Source organism: Bactrocera oleae, chromosome 2 (assembly GCF_042242935.1).
Source record: "Bactrocera oleae isolate idBacOlea1 chromosome 2, idBacOlea1, whole genome shotgun sequence".
Classification (NCBI taxonomy): domain Eukaryota; kingdom Metazoa; phylum Arthropoda; class Insecta; order Diptera; family Tephritidae; genus Bactrocera; species Bactrocera oleae.
The window spans coordinates 8,301,216-8,328,717 of NC_091536.1; the positions used below are offsets into that span (position 1 = coordinate 8,301,216).

General features: G+C 35.2%; 1 protein-coding gene across 1 annotated transcript in view; it reads left to right on the top strand.

The window, feature by feature from the left end:
* The first annotated feature begins 23,419 nt into the window (after positions 1 to 23,419).
* The window catches only part of LOC106620471 (5-hydroxytryptamine receptor 2B), a 107,393-nt gene continuing 103,310 nt past the window's right edge, over positions 23,420 to 27,502 (top strand). Inside the window, exon 1 of the mRNA XM_070112957.1 lies at positions 23,420 to 24,675. Coding sequence (XP_069969058.1) covers positions 24,087 to 24,675 — 589 coding nt within the window. The 5' untranslated portion in view covers positions 23,420 to 24,086. The remainder of the gene's footprint in view (positions 24,676 to 27,502) is intronic.

Here is a 27,502-nt window from a genome sequence, read left to right on the forward strand (position 1 = left end):
AAAAGCGTTTTTCGTCGAATGAAGAAGCTATTAAAGCCGTAGACGGGTATTTTGCAGAGCTTCCGGAAAGTCATTAAAGGGATTGTATAAAATGATTGGAGGATCATTGGAATAAGTATATTGAAGTTAAGGGAAATTATATTGAATAAAAAAAATATATTTTGTACCAAAAACAATATTTTTTCATTTCGAGCGCATAAACTTTTCAACCAACTTGTACATGGCATACACATATCAGGTTTTTTTTATATATGTCATGTATTTTTGCCCTTTGTCACATTTTATATGAGAAATTTATGACACAACGCGTTACAACAGCGCATTAAAGCACTCATATAAATGTGTATTTATGTCAAAAAAAAAACAACAACAAAAATAAAAGTAAATTGCACATCACGCAATTTCGAATCAATAATAAATTATGATACGAAGCAGAATAACGGTAATTGCCGTGCTTCTCATTAACTGTGAATTCCATAAACATTAAAATAGACAAGCGGCGCGCTCTTTTGTTGTAGTGGATGTTTAAGATACATATACAAATATAGTTTTTTTTTTACTTTTACTTGAAAAAGCTTCGCATAACGTTCATTAACCCGCCGGAAGACTCGGTGCCTATAACAGTTAAATGAGGATAATCAAGATGCGGCATCAGATATTGCCCAATAGCCTCATGTCTGACGCGCTTGAGTATTTCTAAAGAAAATCTAAAGAAAGTCTTGCTCGCTTCTAGATCCGGCAATGAATCTTTCAGGAGAGGCTTCTTTTAGCTGCATCGATCTCTTTCTCAACCTTCTTTGATTTTAGCTGTCTGTGCACATACTTCATAACATACTTATAAATCTGTATCTTTAAATCACCACAGTTGAACCAAACATGTTCGGGTGTTTTATAGATATGATATATATATAATATTCATTCTGTATTGAGTCAAATCCATACAAATTCGACTTCGTCCGATTCGTCGTTTCCCTAGAAAACGTTCATACATTGTTGATTTTGGTAAGTTTAGGAAGACATTGCCGGCATAAATTTCCTTATCGATTAACTTGTGCCCAATTTAACGACTTAATGTTTAATGAGCACAAAGCAAAGCGGGCAGAATAATAGCGAAATTAAATTACACCTATTATGTGGATGTTAGTACATGCTCGCGTTCTAGCCACTACTTTTACAAGTACTATGAGCTGTGAGTTAAATCAAGCTAAATTAAATATACGCTTGTCTGTTGCTAAGGCTTTCTACAGTAGAGTTTTGTAAGATAGAGCTTGTGGAGAGTTAGAATTACAGTTATCCTAAACTAATGAAATAGCTGAGCAATGAAAAGAACGAGCCAGTAAGAACTCAAAAATAGAAATAATTTGGAGGTTCTGAGAGTTATACGATTTCCCTATGTTTTTTTCTTCTTCATTATTGTATACCGAAGTCGACTAGCTCGTTCCAAGCGGTAGTGGCCTTGAGGAGAGAAAAATGAATACAAAAAGCATGAAACTGCCTAATTCTTTGAAGAATTTCCTTTTTCTTCGGTGAAGAGTAGAGTTGAGTGCCTTTGATTTTCATTTCGGAACAATATAGATTCATACAAAAACAATCTCCATTTGAAGGAAAAAGATATAAAAAGCTAAAAAACCAAAATTAAGTCCACTAAGTACATTTTTCATGAACTATTCTCAGATGAGTTATCCATAAATGTGAGTTGTTGGTCCGGGTTCTTTGTGGGTCCCTCTGACAGTCCGAATATAAATAATTAAGTAAAGAATGATTTTAGGGTGAACTTAATACGAGGGATGTCTGAAATGCATTCGGATTTATGCGAGAGTTTCGTAAAAAAACTAGATCCATTAATACCCCGTTATATCTGAAAACCTCGAATATCAACTGTACACTCCATTCGCGTTGGCATAACCGTCAAACCAGTTACCAAGTTTTCGCATATAAAATCAATGAACTCCATTCTGTAAAGTCCTATCTCTCTCTCTCTACAGTCATTAGTCTTCATGCTGTCATAAAGCAAGCCTGAGTGCTCGCTTCTTTGTCGAGCTATTGCATATGTTTGGCAACGCTATCACTGGCTGCCTCAATTTCTCATGGCTTTGTTGTTTTTTTATGAGCTTGTAGGTGTATGAACGACATGGTTTCTGCGTGTCTTGGAGTATCTATGTGTGGACTTATACATACTATGCAGCATTTCGACACTTTTGCTGCTGATGTTATGCTTTTCAGTTGTTGTTGCCACATTAATGTCGCATTAAGTGGGATGAAATTGTTGCCACTTTACTGCCACACATTGCTGCCACATGATTATATACATACTTATATACGCGCGCTTATATATAGGCATTCACACATATGCACTTAAACACACACGTAGAAAACGATTGCTTATAGAGTTATTGGTTGTTGTTATTGCCAGAGTTGTACGTTTATGCCTTTACTTTTATACACCTTCATTAACGGGGCCTGGTCGTAGGCGTGCGTGTGTGAGTGTAAGTGTATTATATGTATGAGTGTGGTTCATTTACGTACAACAGCAACAGCTCGTTGGCGGCTCATGCGCCACAATGTATGCTTGCATTTACGAGTATGTAAAAATGTTGCATGTTGTTTTTATCAGTTTAATTGTAGGCGCCTTAGATTAAGTGTGTGTGTGTATGTGTACAAGTTCATAAAAACGCCATTATCTATTTTTGATTTGCGGTCATAAACGAAATGCGAGAAATCAGTGTCGCAAGTGCCGGAATGAGGATAAGTTAACGTTGTGCTTGATAGGAAAATGTAAATTTTAAATTGTTGTTGCAGCGCTTTTTGTGCAAATAGCACAGAAGAAACTCATGATCTTATCGGGGCGAAGTTATTTGAAAGAAGATAGGTAGAATCTTGTGATGGATTAAAGGCGCTGAATATACACTGGAGACCCAAGTTTTCTGAATACACAATAGACTTGCCTTTAGCTATCTTAGTATGATCCCCATTACGAGGATGAGCTGTAGAACTTTACCTAACCATTTGTGATGGGTTCAGGGCACTTTGGCGTATGTGAGATTCAAGTTTTTTAAATTCGCAAAGAACTTGCCTTTGGCTGTCCTAGTACGATCCCCATCTCAGAAATCTGCCATATAACCTAACCTATTTCCAAAACTAAATCTGAGCCTTTCTCCAACAAATCTGACACTATCGGTCCTTTTCGTCCAAAACAGGTCTTAAATTTTCTTTGCGATAAGTTTATAGCTACCAGAGCTGTGCCCCTCTGCAGTTCCGTGTGCTAATTCCTCAATTTTTGTACGTCCTTTTCCCAAGATGCAGCTTATTTGTTGTTTTTTCTTGTTAATACAAGTATTAATGTTCTAATTAAGACTACTTGAATGAAGTTATTTGTAGTCTTTAAAATAAATTTGTCAGTTGTGTTACTAGCTCCCAACAAGGCGATGTTATAAAGAACTCTGAAAATAGGATCGTATTCCGAAAAAAATCTGGTAGTGTAAGTTCTCGGCATATTTGATCCATACTTCTAGTGAACGAAATCCAGTTTTAAGCTTTTGTCTGATTCGGGCTTTTGTTGATTTGTAGTTATTGTGAAACATTACACCTATATTTGTATTCAACAATTGTCTATAAAACTTATTAAAAGTCCTTTTTTGCTTAAGTTCTCAGGAGCCGGTAGTACGGTCGTTCAAACAGAAGTGAAGTGTAGTGCCTTTCTACTTCGAATATGCTGTGTTGAGCTTAGATCTAAACGTTCAGCCTGCTTTGACAGATATGTATTCTAAGCGCTCCTGGATATGTAGTAAGGAAAAATGTCTGCGGCAAATAAGTTTTTCAAAAAAAAAAATAAAAAACATATGCGAGATTTTTAACTTTTTTTGAAGTTTTACACTGTCAGATTGTGATTAGGCATTAATCATTTGACCATTTACTCGATATATTGGGAAAATAGTAAATGGAAGCGGCATTTTGCATCGGCTTTACGCTTTACTGTACTATGTACTATGTACGGAGTTTACAATACATTCGTATAATGCCAATAATAATGCGAATAATAATGATAATGACCTTTTTAGCATTTATTTCTGGTATTTGGTAAACTAGCTTTTTATTGCCTTTTGGTTTGTTTTCAATTTTTTGCTATTGTTTTTGCACTACACTTGCAAAGCATAAAATCGAAGTGTCACTAACTCAGAACAGCCGATATGGCACCTCTAGCAGTGCGGCCTGGAAAATTAATTGTGGGTCATTTGTTCAAAGTGCGCTTATCTTAATATGCCCTACTAACAAATGACGCAAAATAACAACAAATATTAAGTACAACCATTTGAAAATAAGCACCACTGAAATTGCAGGAAAAACAAGGAAAAATGTTAATTTCGATTGCACCGAAGCTATAATACCCTTTATAAACACAAATGGTTCCACACAAGCACTTGATTCCGATTATTCAGTTTATATGGCGGCTATATGATATAGTGTTCTGATCTGAACAAATGAAAGAGTTTAATATATATTTCTAGCACTTGATTCCGATCGTTAAGTTTGTATGTCAGTTATAAATTATAATATTTCCAACATATAAGCAGCTTCTTAGTGAGGAAACGAAAGGCGCAAAATTTCAGATCGATAGCTTAAAAACTGAGGGAATAGTTCGTATATATACCGACAGACAGAGAGGTAGACGGACAGACAGACGGACATGGCTAAATCAGCTCAGCTCATTATGCTGATAATTTATGTATATATTTAATAGGGTCTCTAACATTTCCTTTTGTGTGTTACAAACTTCGTGGTAAACTTAATAAACCCTATTCAGGATATAAATATTATATACATAGGTATATAAACATACTCCTAATTTGTTGGAAAAAGACATTTAATTAAAAAAATATTGTCCGAATTTATAGCAAGTGCAATTAGCTTAAGTAAAATTGGTACAACAACAAAAAGTTAGCTTATGGCTAAAAGAAGTTGCTTATGGAAAGGTATTAGATAATACACTAGGAATATATGAACCTTAATTATTAATCGGATAGCTAAAAGCTAGCACTGTTCTGGGTTTTGTTCATATTAAGGATCGTTAGGTAAGGTTAGGTCGTAGGGTTGATCCAAAATGTATTTCTTTTGTACAGATATTCGTTTTCTGTGCAACATATAAACTCCTTAAGGTTGGTCACCAGATCTTCATAGATCGACGAACCGTTCTGAGCTTAGCACAAATTTATTAAGGCGGTTAATATCAATCCCAGAAAATTTTTATCTACCTAGATATTTCAATATCAGTCTGGCAAAAGCCGAACAACATAGGTGAAAGTATAATTCCAACACGCCTTCCCCCATACAGAACACCTTTAGTTATGGCAAGATTGACTTTGCTAAGTAGTGAAACTAGAGTGGATGAAGAGCTTCCGACAGAAGACTCCACCATCGACTCTCCCTCTTAACTTCGGTCCATCCGTGATGTATAAATACTAGTGAATATGAATGTCAGTAAACTCTACTAATAGCGTTAGTTTTTTTTAGAGAGGTTAATTATTTGCTTGAACGTTTTCAGGGAGTTCTTTCCTAGTAATAATTTCTCTGTCATTGACCAATATTTTGAAGCTTATAACTTTCTATTTCTTTTCTTTGCTTTTACTGGGCGACTATACGATGAATATCCAATCGACCTACTGGTATTTGCTTCTCGCAGCAGACACGCCATACGAATTCAAACTTTCCACGGAAAAGCAATTTTAATAGAGTTTAAGTATGTATATAATGAGTAAAGCTCGTTATGATTCAAATCGGACTTTGGTTTAACAACGATTTTATAATGATATATGTAGATCTATTCTAGTGAAACCAGGAGTAATCATCGTTATAGGATCTATGTTATATTTACAGTGTCGCATTCGGTGAGCAAACAAAGCAATCTAAAATATCACCAATTCAAAGTTACAGGATTTAACATTAAATTAATTTATTATTCTAACAGATATTGAATATCCACTCTCGAACTTTAAAAATCCCAGATACCAATATATTGAACTTTTTCATATCTCAGCACTCTTAAAGTCATAAGGATCTACGAGTTTTTGCCTTTCAACAAAGTAATCTTTCAAATTAGCCACTTTCCAATCGAGTAATTCAGTTCATTTCAGTAACTAAAGGTTTTTTATTGTCTCGTTATATTGAAAGGGAAACATCCTTATAACAGAAAACTGCGATCTGGAGAATTATCTCTAAGTATTTGTGTATTCCATAATGATACAATTCATTATTCCTTTGACCTTAAAATACTTAGAGAGTAGCGAAACGAAGAGGCAACTAACTAGCTTAAATATATGGGTAGCAGTTAAAAGACCGCTTGTCCAAAGTCTTGCCCAAATGTCTGCTTTCGCGTAAACATTTTTTGACAAGAGAGCAGACCCAGTATAAAGTGATGTGACAGCTAATGAAAGTCACTTTACTGTAACGGTACAAATTCGCAAAATAGTTTTTTAAATTGGTTCCACTCAAATTAATCCAATGAACACTTTCTAAGGTATTTGTCCACCTCACATTGGTATTGGTTAGCTAAGCAACTCAACAAAAAAAAAACAAAAAGTGAGCGTGTTTGTATCAGTGAAAGCACAGAAGGTGAAAAAATTCCATTAACAGTGGAATGAGAAAAAATTCAAAAGGGGTTTGTTGAAAAGAAGTTAAAATTGAATTAAAAGGTTGACAGTGCAAACGAAAAAGACCGTGGAGGTGTACTGTAGAACATGCGAATATATAAATGAATTTTTTTTTGATTATATATATCTTTTAGCACAGACACTTCTCTTATTTGCATGTGTAAGTAAATTAATCCTTTTTGACTAAAGGAAATAGCGACTATTTCGTTTTCAATTAATTTAACTCAGCACTCACCTTCATTGCTTTAAAGTAATTTGTCTACTTTTCGCTTCTTTCCTTTCTTTACGCTGGAAATTTTTAGCAAGAAGCACTTCTAATGATAAGGTAAGAGGTTTGAATTGCTGTCGATAAAACTTATGTTGAGTGTATAGTAATATGAATGCTAGTAAGAGCACTGAAAAGCAGTTGACTCGGATACCTACAACTAGTTTCACTTTTCTCTTATATTTAACATAAGAGTTTTTGATATTTTGCAATAATTCATTTATTTCCAATAAAAAAAAATAATATTCTAATACAAAATATTTCGCTTAACAAAAAATGTTCTGCTGATTTTTTTCGTAAAAACAATCCTTTGAGAGTTATATGCCCTTAAAGTTATGCATCAAAGGTACCTATGCATATAGGTAGTACACCATGTCGTATGAGCAAGGCATAATGTTGAAATCAATTGTATGAATGCTCAGTGATTTTAAGATATAACTTTATCTGTGTATAACTTTTAAAGGAAAGACTTTAGGGGGCGTTTTTTAAACTAAACTTTAACTTCGGTTGCACAGAAGCTATAATACCCTTTATATGCTATAGTCATCCGATCCGAACAATTTATTCGCAGATTACACCATTGCATTGTAACTCATGCCAAATTTCGTGAAGATACCTCGCCAAATGAAAGATAGTTCAGTATGTACTTTGGGTATGGGCGTTAGTAAGAGTCTGAGTATAAATAGTGAATACTTCATACGGGAGATATACAGATTGACGAACAATATACTTCTGCACTTGACTAAAAACGTCTCAATACACAGTAAGTTTTAAATTAAAGTCTTTCCCGAGTGGGAACACGCCTACAATTCTTTAAGATAAGTGTTTCTTCATTATTTTACAAGTTCAGCAAGAAGTTAAGAATCATTTTAGTCCCGAGGTATTGTATTCAGAAAATTTGAACCTGAGTCCATGAGTTTAATGTAAAGTTAAAGTGAGTAAAAGGTTAGGCTTTAACTTCTAGGGTTATGGAGATTACCCACGTTTAGCGTTTAAGGATTGTTCGGCAAAAGGCCCTTCAATAATCAGTCAGAACTTTTGAGCAGAGTAGTGAACGAAATGCGAACTATAAATCGAAGAATAGTCAAATTCTTGAGCACATCCATTCTTGAATATAACAGTAGTAGTAAGAAAAAAAGAGCAATAGACCACTTTCACCAGTTGAGTCCCTTATCTTGAATAATAATAGTCATTCATATTTTCCTATATTATCGCCTCGCCGGTTGTTTTGATTTTTATTCATTGCACATGATTTTACAGTTTCCGCTTTTGCACGCAACAAAAATACACTTGCGACGAAGCGAAAATTAAAATGAGAGACAATGCGAAGGCGTTGATTAATTGGCCACGTGGTATGTGAAAGCCAAAACGAAAACAACAGCGACAGCGGCAACGAATTGGAGCAAGGTCGACAATGAGAGAAAAATACGAGTATAACTGAAAGGACAATAAAAGACATGACGCCACAAACATATTGCATGCCCGCACGCAGACAAAAACAAGAAAGCAAAAAAAATAAAAACGCTTGATATCATTGAAACAAATGAGTTGTAAGAAAAATGTGGCGTAGAATCTAAAACCGTATAATATGTAAGTATGTGTAATAATAAAAATTAAGAAAAGCTGAAAAATAAATGAAATGTTAGGAATGGCGTTAGTTTTTTAATAAAATGTTCTGGTTTTTAATGGGTGGACACAATCGCGTTTGAACTAAGGCGTGAAAGCAAATTAGATGTGTGCTTTTGTGAATTTTAAACGGAATTTTGCGGCCTGCATTAGCTAGGATTTAGTTCTATGTATATTTCAGGAAAGTCACAATTTTGTTGTAAGAGAGTTTTATTTTTCTCACTCTAGTGAGTGATCTTCCAGAAGATGACTTCGCTCTTGTGAGAGAAAACCACCTGAGAACCCCTTTGGAACTTTAGCAAAAGCTAGTCGAAACATAGCCTTCAGCTGAAATGTGGAAATACTGTAAACAAAACAATATTGAATTATTATAGCACACACTAGAGATCATAAAAAATTGTGCCAGACTTAAGCACGAGTAAAATACTACATCAGTGAGCGAAGAGTTTCTAGCTGAACAGCTGAAAACTGCTTCAAAAATTGCTCTTTTGACTCATAAATAGCTAACAGTTCAAACGTGTTTTAGATTTTCTATAAGATAGCTGCTTCCACAAAGCGGCTTTCAGTTGCCTGTGGGCGAACTTGATATTTGTCTATTAAGATTTTTAACATCTTCAGTAGTAGATTGGTCTAAGTATCAGGTTATGATTAAAACAATACTTTAGTTGAGTCTTTATGACTCTCATTATTATACTGTAGCAACATGTTATCTTTGGTTTCACCATTCTGCAACTCACACAGCTTCTGTAACTTTTCTATTACTTAGTCAAATTAAAGGCGCATTGGATGAAAAAAGTCTTTATACTCTTTCTCCTGCAGACATATAGTCGTATTTACCATTTATATTATATTTCTTTAGCAATTCTAGCTAATTGTCTGCCTTGTTCCACCTTCTATTAAAACAATGTGAACTCAAGGTATAAAATAATTTCAATATCTGCTCCGAAAGACAACCAGCTTTTTAGTCTTGGTCTATTTTACTTATTCCTACCAATACTCACAATTACTCCATACTAATAACGTAATAAAGACTGCCTTTCACCGTTTCAATTGTATAATTTTGAAACCAGCTGACGCTGACAACTTTGTAGCATTGATTGGTAGAGTGAAGTGTCCATAGAAGCGAAAAAAATTCCAGTTGCCCACTAGCACTGTCTTTGTCAAATGGCTCGTGTCACATTTCATTGCAACAGAGTAACAGAAACAAAACAAATGAAATTTTCATTCTCTTTTTGCCAATATTGGCATTAATTGCTGCCGGAAGAAAAATCTCTTACGTCTACGTCTATATACATAAACACGTTTCAATACTGGTTTTCGATTTTTCCATTTACAGTTGAGAAAGAAAAAAAATTGGGCTAACCCTTGCTTGTCTTCCACTGTGGGTAGCTGTATAATTCTCTTTTCCCGACTCTTTTATCTAATTTGACGATACTCTTTGAAAGACTAAAATTTTGTTCTGGAAATGGAAAAATACGAAACCGGATACCGATTCGATCAAACTGTTTTGTAGCAACCTAAACTAAAATGGTCTACGTAAACGAAAAATCGCACTGAAGGTGATCTCTCTCCAGGCAAATATAAATTTGGAAAGATCCTCTCAATCTCATGGTCTGAGAGCAAATTCATAGACATAAGTAAAACATTATGCACCTTGTGGTCATCTATTAAGTGAAAGTGATCGAGAATGAAGCGAGAAGCTGGGAAACTAAGAATCACTTCTAAAATATTTACCTTCTACGGAATCGCTAGAGAATTTTTAGAGGATATCTTCAATACACAATTCTATGATGAAATAAAAAAAAATTGTTTGTCAGTTTTTAGGCCACTGTAAACTGGAATGAGATGGTGAGAGATTTTGCATATTCCAATCATATCCTTTATTCATTTATTCTCTTCTCTCCCGCAGTTATTTTAATGTAATTGGAATTCAAAAAGTAGCGAGCTTTAATTTGAATATTCTACTAACCCTTGGAGAATTATTTAAACTACTTCTTAAGTGAGTGAAAAAGTTATGCTAAATGGAACTAAACTCACGAATCACGGTTACACAGTTATTACTGCAAATTTTAGATTATTGATTTACCGTTAGATTTACGAAAAACCAACAACCATTTTCCATTTAATTTCACTCAAAGGGAAAATTGTAAATTTTTATAATCGAATAAAACGCGCACAACGCAAACAAAAAGCATTATCTTCGTTTTTTAACTGCTTTTATACTCCAGGCATACCGTTATGTCAGCCTATTGCTCACATTCAAATGTTTTGCAGTTTTTAAGGACAACTGAAGTAAAGAAAAAAAATGCATTAGAAAATTTATAGCGTAAAAATAATATATCCGTTTCCCTTGAAATGGGGATAAGTCTATGGACTTTGAGTAAATAATATTTGCTGACTTTTGGAAAATTGTAATAAATGTTTAGAGAAAAACAATGGGTTATTAACATTGTTGAAGAGAAATCAAGAGTTTCTGCCCTGTGAAGTCACTATGAGTGAATATCTTATCGCAGATTTGGAGCACTTTAGATGCATTCACATATTGTGAGTATGCGAGTATTAGTAAATGCTCCATATACCCATGGGATCTGTCAATTTTAACTTAAAATTGGCCTTTTAAGAACTGTGCTTGAGAGTGCAATGAATTCAGTTTAATCTCAGCTTTCGATGGTGCGCTTTCTCTTGTATTGGGATGGATTCGATTTTGCTTGGTTTCTGTTTCTCTCACATCGAAACCTGCGGTGAATTTTTTTATATCTATCATCTCATTCTCTGAACTGTAGTCGCGAGTACAAGTTTTCTACAGATTTTTATTATTCTAATCTATATACAACCCCACTGTACGTTTGTCTATCACCCGCAGCTTTCCTAATATTCGCCAAGTGTCAATTTATCTGTGTAAGAATTTATTTTCCACCTAAGTGTGAAAGACAATAAAACTGTAGAAACGAAATGACGCAAACAGAAATAATCATAATTGTTTTAAAATGGCAATAAAAAGTGTTGGCTCAACAAAAATGTATTTACGTGAAATAAAATCATAGAAAAGCGAGAAGTAAGAGAATGAAAATATTTTAAAGTACGCGCCAGTAATACGCACGTCAGCACGACGACTGGTCGGGGGGGATGTGTTTGTCGAGAAAATCGTAGCTAAATGGCGCGTCGTAGACATAAAGCGATTGAGTGATTTTTAGATGTTTTGTTTTAGGACTTTTTTATACCACAATCCAAGATAAAACCCAACGGTAATATATATTTGTAAATTCATATGTTAGTAAGCAGGATAAATAGGATAGAGATGGTGATGTAGATAGAGGCAGATATAGATAAGGTTCAAATAAAGTTAAAGCTATTCATTTTTAAAACAAAAAAGTTGATGAAGATGAAAATAAAGAAAAAGCAAAAATTTAAAGTTGAAAACTATGCTTAAGTTAAACGAATAGATAAAGTTTCAGATGTAAGTGGAAGTTATAAATTCGGGCCGATTTATATATTTCATGGTATCAAGAACTGAACCGCTTTTATCCAATTTTGCTATCACAACATATTTTTTTTCAAATAAAGATGCTCCCTGACTTTCGGTCGTCACAGATTGACCGATATTTTCGGTAAAATGTCAGCAAAAGACATTGAGGTTCACCTATTCGGTGTCTGGGTACTTGAATAGTCGCATATGTTAAATACGCTTTGCGTGCAAAGTCTTACCACATTTCGACAACGTCATTGGTTCTCGATTTATATAATGTAAAGTGAAAGAATCATATTGAGTTTAAAATTGTGATATAGGAAAAGTAGGCATGGTTGTGCTCCGATTTCGCCCATTTTCACAATGTAACTTAAGAATGGCAAACTAATATATAGCATTAGGTTGGAATTAATCAAGTAGTTCCCGATATTTAAAAGACCTGACACCCAAACGTGGCTACGGACATTGTGAAGTTTTTACAGCGCTTTGATATCATATTGGTCGTAAGTTTTCAACATAACCGTTATATGGCAAGTGGGCATGGTCATACGCCGATTGTACCCATTTTCAAACTGTCGAAGGAAGTATCGAATCACTACTGTGATTCTCTGTACCACTTTATAGCTTTCACTTAATCGTATTTTGTGTGCATTTTAATAGTCCGATTAAGCATCTGCATTAGCTACCGCTGTTGGATCCCAATGCAGATGTGTACCAAGATATCAAGATATCTAATATTTTTACCCAAATTATTGCTTGCACGGACAGACGGACGGACAGACGGTATGAGCAACATGTTGCTAGAGCATAAAAATGAATATGAAGATTAAGATGGATATGAAGGTGAAGCTGAAGTCAAAGATTATGATTAAAGTAAAGATAAAACAAGAAAAAACGTTAGCTTCGGTTGCACCGATGCTATTATACTCTTTACAAATACAAAAGATTCCAAAAGAATACAAGGATCCCATCCATCACATCGGTTAGCTTGTATGTTTCCCTATGGGTCACAATCACAAAATTCGTGGTAAACTGAATATACCCTGTCACGGGTATAAGAGGATAAAGATGGAAAAGAAAATAAATATGAAGATGCAGGTAAAAAAGATTGAAAGAGATAAATATAAAGATAATGACAAGGATAAAGGTAAACGAAAATATACAGAAAATCATGAAAAGAGAACTCAACAAAATTATAAGCGTAAAGTATTATAATGTAAATATAAAATAATGCGATCAATTTATCTACCCATATTTTTCAGACCATACATCTATACATGCGAGATAAAATCATATTAACCACAAAAGTCATATTAACCATAAAATTTATTTAAAATACGTATTTATATTAAACAAATATTAGCATATCCAATCATATACCCCAAAGTGTGTAAAGCCGACCTGAACGCAGTTTCTCCAAACTGTTTTTATTTTTCTATTAAATTTTTTACTTAAATTTTTGGCGCATGACTGGCATCTGGCAAACGACAAAAACAACAGAGTAGTGGAAATTTAAGTGATAGGCAACGGAATAATAAAGTCTACATCTTATCAAAATGAAAGTGTCTAAAAATGACAATGAAAATCCTTGCCAAACAGCGCATATCGGCGGGGTGTTGATGTTGACTTTTTCGTTCGTGTCATTTTTAATTAAAATATGTATGCACATATGCAAATTTTATTCAGATGTATGAGTGCGCATATGAGCCCACACATATCTTACTATGTGGCAGCACATTTGAATTTACCACGTCGACACACCTGATGCCGGTTTGAGCTAGAAAAGTGTATGATGCTCTACTTTTCTATACTCATACAGACATACTGCCTATGTTACTGAATCCTTATATAACAAAATTTATTTATAAAATGTAGCATGTGACTGAGCTTCTTATGTGCCTGTGTCTGTGTTTTTTGTAGCTCAACTCTTGACTGCCGACTGTCATATTAATTAATTAAGTTGGCCGGAAATTTCGTCACAGGCGGTTCTATTGTGATAGTGCGCCGCAGGCACACCAATACTTGTGCATGTTTGTACGAGGTTTGTTCAAAAAGTATCGCGAATTTTTTATATCTTAAGAAAGTGTTTATTTATTAATGAATATGGCTTTTGTCACCTTTAATCACCCCTAGATATAATGCACTTCAGCCAGCGTTTTTTCCAATCCTCAAAGCACTTAAAAAAGTTATTTTTTATGATCTCTTGCTTCGATGCAGTTTAATCTCCTCAATCTTAGTGTAGCGTTGTTCTTTCATGGGCATCTACAGTTTTGTGAACAAAAAGAAGTTACAGGGAGCCAGATCTGGAGAATAATGTGTTGCAGAACGTTATCATGGTGCAAAGGCCAATTTTTGTTCTTTCAACAATCTGAGTGGTCTATGTTAGTTTGAAAATGGTTTTAAATCATATAGTTGATTATTAAAAAAAATTTATGGGCTTACTGAAAACCGATGTTCAACTCTGGTACTCTCTTTGCATACACTGATGAACTTTTGTTTAATGTTAAGTTTTTCTACTTGATGGTCACACCACAGATTTAAAACCGAAGCAATAGGCTCGCTGGAGTTACTTTAGTCCAGAAGCATCCTACGACTTCTCAAGTGCTAATAGCTGACTAGCGCTCGTCAAAGTCAGCTGAGTCCTAACCAACTAATAGTAAAACGCAAGAAGATAGCGGTGCTCATACTTGTTTCCATTCTATAGTTAGTGGCCCTGAAGTTATTAGCTTTGCAAGCTTATCAGCTTTGCACTTATCTGCAATGCCACCTACGTCAGACACTGCAACTATTCTAGTCACGAAGTAACCATCGAATTGTTAGTGAGACCTGACATTGCTTTACTGGTCTACTTGTAGCTCTATATCAGCCACTTCCCTTGTAATAGTCACTAAGACTGAAACTATAGTTGATACAAAGATATCGACAATATGCTCATATTCCACGGTCTTTTTCGAAACATCCATATAAAAGATCGCCGTCTAACTTTTTCTGTAGAAAAATAGCTACCAGTTCTATGATCGGTGACCAGGTGATCTCAGTATTTGGGATTGAAGTAAAAGTATGCGAGTATGCCGGAGTGCCCAGGCTCACAATTATCTAAATAACTAGATTCTTTGAGTTTGATAAAAACTTTTGTATCCATACACTTTTCGGCTAAGGCTACGGATGCTTAATGCAGCAAAGAAATAAGTGACTTTGTGGGTGTGATTCGTAAGATTATAGACTTAACTACGGTTTCATAGATTCGAATAATTAATTTTTGTTAAAGATGACTTCTTTGCTCTTTCCTTGATATTAGGTTTCCACAAGCTCTTTTTCTCTAAGCCAAACCCTAGTTACTTCACTCTGGATACAAGTTTCTTCCATCAATGGAAGGGGCTTTTCTAGGATCCTATTAAATAAAATATGTTAAGTTTTACTAGGTAATGACGAAGCCACGGTTAACCACGATGCTGAGGCACCGTTGAGTTGGCACATACACGGTACCCAAGAAGTTTCTTTCAATCATGCGAGCTAAATTGTTTACATATGCTATTATCCAGGTCAGTGACAACCATGAATCAGGGGAGAAGCGAGAGAGCTTACCGTTGCGAGGTGCCCTACTCACATCTTGATGAAAGGTATGGCTTATTAGTTGCTTTAGCTGTATCAATTTTCGAGAGAAAGAGACAGATAAGCCCAGTGTGACGTATGGTAACGTTTGACCTTGAAGCCATCGCAAGATCTGCAAAAAGTTTCATTCCATTGCAGGCTATAAATTCATCGAAAAATTTGTTGCCACCATTAACCAAGTTTCCCATACTCACTAACAAAAGTTCGCACATAGTATTTATGAATATGTATTTAAACACGTGTAGGCACTTCAAAATTCTTGCGAATAAACTGAAAATATCAAATAGGTACATTCAAGTATTTCCTATTCCAATATTTCTTTTAATACTTACGCCTATTTTTATCTAGGTAAGTATTTTCCTACTTCTTCTGCCATATTTTATTCGTCTATCAACTTGTGTCATCAACACGCATGCACATTTTCTGGTGGCACGAGCATAGTACACCGGCATATCGCATTTACGGAGGAGTTGGGCGGGTATGAGTGTGTGAGTATATCTGTGTGTTTCAACATATATGTGCTATTACAAGTGTGTATCACCGCTTAATTACATACACAATGGTGTTGTGTGGTCATACGAGTGGCTGTGTGCCGACCAATGGAGGCACACGACCAGCCGTGAGCCTTCCACTGCCTTTTATATTGTGGCCACACATGTACATTTATATGTATGTATGTACTAACGCAGCACACTTGATATCACAATGTTTCCATGGAAGAATTCAAGTGTCAGTTTTACCGTTAATTAATTTCTCAGCTACCAGCCAACATGCCCGGCCGTCCGACCGCAATATCAATCGTATGACCGCTTAGGTCAATTGTACGATAAATAAGAATGTAGTGATTGGGATGTGGCAAAGAGTGGCAGGATAGCTGTTTCTGTGTATGTGTGCGGGTTTGTGTGGCAAACAGCTTGATTTACCTTACTTTTTTATATGTTTGTAAGTATGAAAGTGTGAAAGACAGACTTTTTATTTGCAAATCATTGAGAGCATAAAACATACTTATACATACTAAGTCAGGTTATTTTTGGTAATTTTGTATGAATTAATATATAGATGTATATGTATATCTATATTCAGAAAAAACTTGTTCTATATTTTAAATTTGCTTCGCGACGCTATGACCTCACGAATCTCCGAAGTAGTTGATTGTAGTTGAACACTCAGTAATGTTCAATCAGAAGCATTGGATAACGTCAGTTTCTTCTTTATACGTGCTTAGAGAGCATAGGATGTTATTATTCTTTAGTTTTATAAATTATATATGTAATTTCGCTCCTCTTTTCAGATTTTGTCACCAAATGAATATGTGAAATGTATAAATATTCTGAATACTGTATTAAAAAATTTGATTAAACCTTTACCTTGGAAAGAAAGTAAAAAAAGCAAGAGCTAAAATTTATTGCATGAAAGAATATTAAGTATGCTGATTAAGAGGCACTTTAACATCTACTAACGTATCCAGAGAGGAATTGTGTTTATGTTATTGCCCACTTTAGAAGTAACTTCGCTTATCGTCCTACTGTACCGTCGAGTTTTAGAATATCCTTATCGATGCTCGTAGGAAGTGATTTTGTTTTAAGGGGTTAGGAGAAGTCAGAATTTTCAAAAAAAGGCTTTTTTTGCATTTTCGTTAAGTGATTTATTCGACAAATAACAAAGAGCGCTCGGACACTTCAAAGCGCTCGGGAGCAGGTAGCTAGCGGCAGCTTTGATCAGGCCCAGGATTATCTATTTATAAAACAAATTTTTTTCATCCGATTGGTTTTAGATGAACCTCCAAGGACTTATGATTGTCACCGCAATGACCTTTTTTTGGAACTGGGTCAACACAGACAGCTATAACTTTGGAAATTAAAACTTTTTTTTTGAAATTTTCGTGACTTCAAGTCAAAACATTGTATGATAATGCCATATTACTACTTTTGTAAAATAACATGATTTAATAGCAAAAAAAAAAATTACCAAAAATTCTAATTTTTTCATGACTCTGACTACCCCTAACCCCTTAAGCGAGTGTCTACCGAAGAGGTTTCAGTAAAACAACTTTATTTTGCAGAGCTTTCCGGTGTTTCCTTTGTAATTCTCTGGCAGATGTTAAGCGTTTTGAGTAACCACCTGATATTCTCAGGCGACCATATCGGTATTGACAATCAATAACTTTCATTCATTTAAAAGACCTACCTACCGTCAAAAGTTAGGGTTATTATTAATAGTCGTATTCTAGATTGAAGGATGACACACAAATATACTATCGTCAGTTTTTAGTCCGTTAATTGTCTAATAAGACTTTTGTTTAGCAAAAATATTTGTATGAATATTCTACGCCCAACTGTAGACTATCCTGCATCCATTCCTAAATCTTTCGAAAGCCTACCGTCATTTGCCGTAGATAGTAGATACCGTAGATAATCATCCCACCTTAATGTTTGCCATGTCACAAGTGTGTTTACGCATACGTTCTATGTGATAAGCTGTCAAATTTGACACCTAACAATCGACTGAAGCTGTTGCGGGTTAGGTTCTAAAAACATCTAGTGAAAAATTTATTGCCACTCAAGTTCTATTATAACCAGAAAGGGTTGGTGTATGCGCATATAGCTACGTATATAGATTTATATTTACATAGGTATTAATGGAGTGTTGTGTATCACACTTGCTTAGATAGTAATACATATAGTACATATAATAATATATATTCAATACATATCTACATATATTTGGTCATTGTTGTATAATATTAGATGTATAAAATATATCAGATTTGTAACCAAAATATTGTCTGGTAATGTTGATATTTCGTACTACTAACTTTGTCATTTCAACACCGCTTTATCATTTATTGCCGCTATTGACGGAAAGCCACACGATCTCTCGTTTCGAAAGCATAATCTAGCCACGTCAAACCTATTCCTCTGGGATCTGCAAATATCATTTCATGTTTTCTGTTCATGGTTTTTGCAATCACCATCGTATTGGAAGAAAATTTGCCATTTGATTTCATGGTTGCTAGTTCCACTGTGTATATATTCTAATACTACTAACTATTTTTGAACATTTCAGACAGGAAACATTCTCAAACCATACTAAAATCTAGCTTATTCTTTAAAGAATTTAAAACCTTCTTTTTTTTTGCAATACTGAGGCATAAACATTACTTGATGGAGTGTTGCAGTTTTTTCCTCTGATTTCTCGTTCTCCACGTAGCATGCTTGGTGTTCGTGTTTGAACGGATGTTTATCAGAAATACTGGTTAGTTTTGGACACCATGGATATAATAATATAGAAGTAACTGCCAAGAAAAAAAGGGTTGTTAGAAAATACTTCGATTGCAAGAAAGAGAAAGATTGAAGGAAAATAAAATGCTTTAAGCAGAACCGGACATTTTCAGAAGTACTATCGAGTTCCGGACTCTCTTACGTGGTAACGAACTACATTCGGTCCTTATCTAGTAGACACTTTTCTTAGTCTGCAGCTATGATCCTTAGTGTATTATTCGTGTGATATGACTTTAGATATTACCAGGACTATATTTGTTCTTCACGATATCTCTTCAAATAGTTTGAGGTATGCTGCGGAGTTGGTCGCCCCAAACCAGATATCTAAATTCGTGAACATTTGGGTTACGTGGGTTTTCAATATAATTTATACTACTATCTATGAACATAGGGTTACGGGTATATTAATTTTTTTGTCGAATACGACCCATTATATTATATTTCGGGTCCTTTTTGAGCTGCAGCCGTGGCGAATAGTTTCTCAGTGTTGCAAATTTAAGCTTTCATCCACAATGTCAAATTTTTTTTATACTAACCCATCTAAGCACTAAGATCTATTGTAGTTTAGGCCAAGTCCACACTAACCTCATATTACAAAGTTCTGAGAAAGCAACCATATACTTCCAATGTATGCATCCTACATATTGGCCAACTTCACATTTCGGTTAGCTATAGGCCACCAAAACCATATCAACGAAAGTTAATCGGTAGCTTTAATAAGTGAAAGTATGTTACATGGATAGTGCCTAGTTTTCATGATAACAAATATTTTGTTGTTTTTTGTTTTCGACAACAATAATTACATATGGAAATGTATTGAATAACAAACATACATATGCCACATCTATATTTGCATGAGTAACTGATTATGGTGAGAAACTTTATAGCCGAACACAGATGCTTGTATAAAAGTTTATTCGCTCGTATATAAGTTTGAACATGATTACACCATGTACCGCTTGAGTACTTGAAGTTCAAAACGGCCGCTTTTACGCCATCACCCGTTAATATTATATAAATGGCTATGATAACAGTACTGATTGTGAGAGGGCAGCTTAATTGATGAATGAGTGGACAAATAACAAATGAGCGCTAAATAAATATATATGTTGAATATACTCACTACGTATACATGTGGATGCTAGTGTAAAGACACCACCATAACGGTACATTAGAAAAAATCGGATTGCTTTGAGATAGTGTCGTGTGGACTTTGTACTGTTTTGAAAAAAATGTCGGTATTGGTGGTGGATATATAACATATTTGATTGACCAAATTTCCGTTAGCAATCCTTCCATTTTTATAGGTGGGGTGTATCAGCTTAATATATTGTAGTTACGTGAATACATAAATATAACACTAAAAGTTTTTTACAGGACCAATAACGGTTGATTGAAAAGGAGGCGCAGGAGCGCCAGACTTCAGGTGGCCGCATTTAGGCCAGCACTACAAGCATTGGGCCAAATTAAGCAACGGTTGGTAACCAAATTAAGCAACTCAGTGGATTTGGTAAAAAACCTGATCTTTTTGCATCCCACCTGCCTCATGTATCTTAGGTTGGAGCATTGAGAGCTGTGAAAGATATCCAGCCACAACTAGCTGAAGGCTATGCATTCGCAAAGATAATGTACCAGCATGTTCGGCAATCCGGTGAATCCACTTTTCTAATTTTCTGAAGTTTTCTTTTATCTAGAAGTAAAAGCTTTTCGGTCTATCCACCAACAACAATACCTCAAAATAACTTTATGGTTTGCCCAGTGTTGCTAGTGTTCTAAGGTCTAGGTTGTTCCTCTAGGGTCCATTGTTTCGAACCACCCGGGCAGTTTAGGCGATGTTGTTCCTAGATACTTTGTCGTTCCTGCTGAGCCTAACCAAAACTTAGCGTCGGTAGTATGGTTGTCATTCCTTTATAGGTGCGATATAAAACAACTCTGAAGTTAGACAATACTAAAAAAATGTCTTTGTATTTTATCTGCGGCCTTATATTTTCAGATGCCATCAAGATTTTGAACTATCGAAATATTACTATTCATGGAAATTTCGTGTATTTGGCATTATGACGCCCAAATTTCCATAATATTGAGAAGAGTTATCACTAAGCCGGTAAAAGAAAAATTTTATAATCTACGTACTGGACCTTCTCGAGTATTGGTAATGGTCCGTTTCATTTGATATTCAGGATGAAAAGTATGAGGTTATGATTGTCCACCGTAAGTTGTGGCTCTCGAGGAATTATTAAGCCTTGTACTTCTAAGATAGGTGCTGCTAATATAATCCAAATTCCTGCGTTATCGCTCGAGATTAACCGAATTTTTGTGGAGGTTTCCGTAGTGGGAAACTAATTTTTATAAGTATATGAAAGAAAATGATTATATACTATATCTTACTCAGCCATTTGTGTACAAATTTACAAAACCCTTAGTTAGTTTATTACTCGTAATGTAAACAGCGAGCTCAACGTTGTCACGTTGGATTTGCACCTTTAGCATTTTGAGCTTATGAGGGTTCAAGTTCGAGGACATGTACAGCATATCAGACTTTTTGTTTTAAGGTACATATTTAGTGCCGCAAGTCCATCCAATTGAACCTATGCATATTATTCTCGAAACCCTCATACGAACGGACGAATTATCTATACTACAAATGAAAGTGAAATATTCCATAATATCTCATACTCACATACTCAGCGATTTTAACCTGTCCCAATCGCCTTTTCATTAACTCGTAGTCACCTTATAATTGGTCACCCAGGTGTATAATTGCCTGCATAAATTCATCTTCACCCAAATGGAAATGCACATTTACACAGCATATATTTGCATGTATCGGTGGGTGTATATGCAAATCGAAAACTGAATGAAGTTTAGGTTCATCGCTATCTCTCTACCAACACTTGCCGCCCTCTTTGTTTATCGCTGCTCGAAACTCGGGCACTCGTGTGGAGTGTGGATTTCCGAGAAAAGAAATTTCCACCAAAATAAACAGTAAATTCAGTTAAAGCTCAGTGAATGCAGCAAAGCGCAAAACCGAAAAGGCCAAATCGAATGAGCAATGTCCAGCAATGACACATAGCAAATGGAGCTAAAGTGGAATATCATTAGTCATATTACTCCCAGCTGAGTCATTAAGTCATATACGAGTATGTAAACGGTTTAATGTGAAATTTCTTATTTTAGACAGCGCGCGTTTGTGCGTTCGTTCTAGCGTATTGAGGCGCCCCTCGTCCCTAATGTCATTTAGTCATTTGGCCAATTCGGTAAACGCTTTCGAATTTGCCCAAAGTTGATATGAGTACCGTTACTCGCAACCCGAAGTTATCGTGTGCGTATATTTTGCTTTACAACAACAACTTACCTGTTGTTGTTTTTGCTTTCGTTGATGCTATTTTGCCATAGCGCCGCTTTCCAGTTTGTTTATCTCTCTTTTCCCAGTAGCATCCTCTTCGACGCTTCTACTTTTCTCCTTTTGTTGCCATAATCGTACGTCACTTGTTCGGCAATGGCTTTTGGTTTTTTGATAAATGGTCACTGGGACATGTGAACAAGTCGCTTAGGTCGCTATTGTTAGCCTGCAGCAGCGAGAGGTTGAGTAAGTGCAGTTGCTGTAGTGGTGCAGCTGGCAGCACTGGTATTACATAAGTTTTGACAAATTGGTGTTAGAAACTTTGTCAGCTAGCTGGAGCGTTATACTTAATATTAAATATACATACATACAAGTATTATTAACGTATTTATGATAGGTATGATAACAATATAAATGGCATGCTTAAAGCTCAGACAGGTGTTCGGTAAAGCTTATACGCCAATGTGTTATCTACAAGGACGGAATACGATTTTGAGATCATAATTTTGATGGTAGAAATACTTGTAAAGTTGCAATGTTGGCTACTGAAAGGGGCGAAAGAGATATATACAGGTTAGGTTAAGTTAGGTTAATAAAAAGTATGTTTAGACCAGATACCATATAAAGCTCGGAAGTAACACTCTGTAGCTCAATATGGAGAAAAAATTTTTTCTGCTGCTAAAGATTGTTGAATAGGTTTAAAGAAGTGTATTGTGATCTTCAAAGCCAATCAAAGAAGTTTTATATCTCGTCATGCAAATAAAAAGCGAAAATAACCAAAAACTTAGAAATTTAAAGGCCAAAAATTACTTTTTTATTTAGAATCTCCTTTATACTTTTCTAACCTTAATAACTAGGTTACGTTCGATTTTATTTAGCATTGCGGCTGATAGCTACCACAGAGTTCACGGGGATCATAGTTGGCCAGTTGTCCTCCTCCGGCCTCTGTCGACATATTACTCCAAAAGCTGGATCTTTATAACTTTCGAATGAAGTTTCTGACGGTAGACACTTCTCCAAAAAATCGTCTGTAGTATGAGAAAAAATTTTCAACAATAGTCATTTACAGAGTATTTTTATACCCTATACAGGGTATATTAAGTTTGCAATGAAGTTTGTAACACCCTGAAGGAGACGTCAAATATCAATAAATTATTCTTATTTACAGGTATGGCCCAGTTTTTGGTCTTCAGTTGAACCTTGCAATCGTAAAAGTGATAAATCGCGACTGTAAAGCAAACCAAAAATAAAAAAAAAACAGTAAAAGTAATATAAGTAGCGAAATTGTGCAAAAACACTGTTCAATTTCAATTAAACAGTTACAAGATCTTGCAACAAAATGTTGCAACTATTACGCCTGTTAATTTCCTTGCCAGGGCGAAATGTCACGACGAAAGCACTAATTTCCCATTGCGAAATCAAAAGTAAAAATAAGAAATAAACGCAAAAAAAAGAAATAATTAATAAAACAAAATAACGGCAAAGAAATCCCTTTTGCAGTTGTGCAACAGTACTGCAGTTACGAGTACAACGCGCAATATCCGCTCACTAGATACGAACGAGAGGAAACTCATTTGCGCCAACTGTAAAACACGGCTGAAAGCACAAACGCTACAAAATACTCAAACGCGCCAGACGTTGCAGCATTGTTGTTGCATGCAACAAATACCAGCAACGCTAAATCGGTTAAGTATTGTATTTTATAGCGCAAGTGCAAGTGATTTATGAAGTTCAAAGTTGAAGCTGACAGTAGGCGCACGAAATGCTGCACCAAATAATTACAACAACAGCAACAACAATAACAAGCAGCTTATAAGCTTCTTAAGCACAAACAAATTAATTTACAAACATGCATATGTACAACATGTTGCACGTGGCCGCACAACGCTTAGCATCAGGTGCCGCTACTAATGCCATCTCGGACGGACGCGCTGTAGCAGCGGCGCACCCATCAACACTGTCCGCAGCCTCGTCCGCATCGGCGTTCGATAGCGACAGCACGGAGCAGTTGTGGGGCAATAATATATTCAATGATGATGGCAGTGGCGAGGAGTTGTACGAAGCGTCTGGCTTTGCGGTCTTGTGGAGCACAGACAGCAACAATAACAATGTCACATTTAATACCACAGAATTTGTAATGGCTTCCGCAAATGGTATTCTACTGCGGACGATCACCTCACTGCAAGATGTCACGACGGTAGCGACGGATTTCAGTGACTCCTTTAATCCATACGAAACGCATGAGAACAACTATTGGGGTTTGTTGGCGCTGGTGTTGGTCTTCGCCACGGCCGCCGGCAATATTCTTGTCTGTCTGGCGATCTATTTAGAGCGGCGTCTGCAGAATGTGACCAATTATTTTCTCATGTCACTGGCGATCACTGATCTGATGGTGGCGGTGCTGGTGATGCCACTCGGCATACTGACGCTGGTGAAAGGTGAGTCTTATTTTTTCATATTAATTATTTAATTTATATACTCGCTTTTGCTTTGAATCTAAAGTTTAAAAAAATTGCATTAAAAGCTATATCGTAGCTGGCAACTCTAATTTGCGTACTACTTGCGAAATATAATCAATGAAAAATCTTTTGGTCAAAACTTAAGGCCGTAGTCTGGTAACTTGCATTTTTCTAATGCTTTTTTGAGAATATTTTATTTGAAAAAAATGAGATTCACTTAGTTTCATTTTTTATTTAATATATTATTAATAGTATCTCAGAAAAAAAAAATTTTTTTTTGTCTTCTTTTTCGAAAATTGTTGTTTTATAGCACTGAAGTGAGTGTCCCACAGAAAAAAGGAGGTGGCTGGATACGGTGATTTCGTCGCTTGAGGACATCTGAAATAGAAAAATTAAGAAGATTATTGTTCTGAAAGCTTATCATTCTGTTGGATAGAAAAGAAAGTGTTTAAAGGTTCAACAATAGATTAAATATGTTTCATACTTATATTTACTAGGGTCACCAATGGTTCGACAAATAGAAAATACAGTTTATTTAATTTGGTGTTGTCAAACACATGATGCACGGTCCATGCAGTGTTTTGAATTCCAGCTCTGTATATGTGCAATATGTAAAATGTTCAAAATAATTTTCAAAGTATTTTGTACAATTAACCAAAGAATCGGTTAATTCTTATCCGTTGTATAGAGAACGCGATAATAATGTTTCCGTTGATGTTAGAGGAAAGTATTTAGATAATCGTTATGTCGTTTCGTAGAATCCATATTGGCTTGCAAAATATAATTGTCACATTATAGTCGAGGTTCCGGAAGTAATGGGATATCGTCAAAATACACCAAGAAATTATTTCTCGAATTGAAGTGCTGTTGATGTCGATTGAACCAACTAATTAACCTTGAAAAAAAAGTTTACAAAATTTTCGTAAAACTTTCTAACTTATCAAAATAAAATTAATGATATCAAATCATATTTCCACTTCAATGTGATTTTTTTGTCACAAAGAACTTGAAATGTAATGTGCGTTAAAAATTTATTTGTAACAGAATTCAGTGCTGCAACACGCAAAGTCCCAACACAATTAAAAGTAGAATAAAATCGCAACCACAAATCCGCCGTAAACGATACACAATTATCCGATATATGTATTTGCAACTTACACAGAACAGCGACGAAATGTACTTCTATATACGACTGTGTTAAGTGTGACGCGCAAAGAAAAAATAACAGCGACCTATAGAGCCGCGCCAACACGCTTGTAGTTGTTGAGGTTGCTAAATTTGCGTTAACCGGGTTTTTACTGTGTTCCCGTTGACGTACATATAAAAAAAAATCACGTTGTGCACTTCGGGACGTCTTCTACTTTCCAGCGGTATACACTTTTTTGTTCGCGTTATTATATATAGCTCATTATAGACAAATCATACTACATACCAATCGTTTATCCCTGGTGCGAACAATAATCCTTAAAACTTATTCATAGGCCTTATTTTTAGCCACTTTTTTTTTACCTGTCAATCATTCTGGCAATTTTAGAAAGATAAGTTGCGTTCTTCTTCGCTTTCGAAATACTATAAGACGCTCACGTAAGGGGCTATAACTTCGTCAATATTTTGATCAAGTTACCAGATTACTACTTTAAAGATTTATGGTTTTTTGAGTTTTTCCATTAACCTCAAACTTTATTTTAAGTCACGATTTTCACTCACTACATAAATTTTTGTTGTTATGTGTATATATTATTCATGATATTGTTAATATATAATGCTTTTATTTAGATACATACTATTATTTGACAGAGTGCTTTTGTGTATAAGTCTAAATTTGAACTGAACAAAAATATATGTTGCGTATACGACCTGTTGCAGGCGTTAACAGGGTGTGTCAGCAAGTGTTGCAAAGACAATTTATGTGGGGGTGGTATAAAGTAAACTAGAAGCTCGAAAATATTTATATTAAATATATTAGGAGAAAGTACCGAACTAATTTTAGCGTCAGGCCAGATAAATAACAGGAAAACAAACACAGGACCGATATTTTTTATATAAAGTTTCAGATTGGTGGGGGCTTAAAAACACTACCTTTCATTCATTTTTGAATGAGAGCTAACATACACTATTTACTCTAAGTTCTGATATCATGGTTGGGATTTGATTTATATATTATAAAGCAAAAGAGTCTGATGAATTTCGGAAGTAGGCATAATTGCTTGTGAAGATATTGTTATGCAAAAAATTTGGTTGAAACTGGTCGAGTATAACTCTATCTTACAATCCTCATTGTAACACAATGTTGTTGTTCTTTTAATTATTAATAGTTTTGTTCATCTAACGGTTGTTTGTGTCACCTAAAAATAATTGAAATAGATATAGGGTTATGTATATCGGTCAATCTGTGTAGTATTAAAATTCGGCGAGAATATTTTTGTGATGATAGAATCCCTGTGCCAAATATGGGTCAATGATTCCTTTAGGACCCATATGCCTACTATTATAAATATTTTCGAAATTCTGGTTGACTTGCAATACAGCATCTATCGGTCATTTTGAAGAGATCTTCAGGATATTCAGAAAAAATCTTTATCTACTAACAGTCTAACCTCTTGCCTAATATGGATGACATCAGGACAGTACTTTCCCAAGTCCCCTTATACCTAATATACGGATTTTCAAACATAATTGACTTTATATACAATATTGTATATATTGGTCAATCTGTGAGGTTTCTTAGGGCAATTCAGAAACCCCTATTTCTGGTAATGATATGTTGCAGCACTGGATAAAATCTAGTCAAAATATATCTTATACG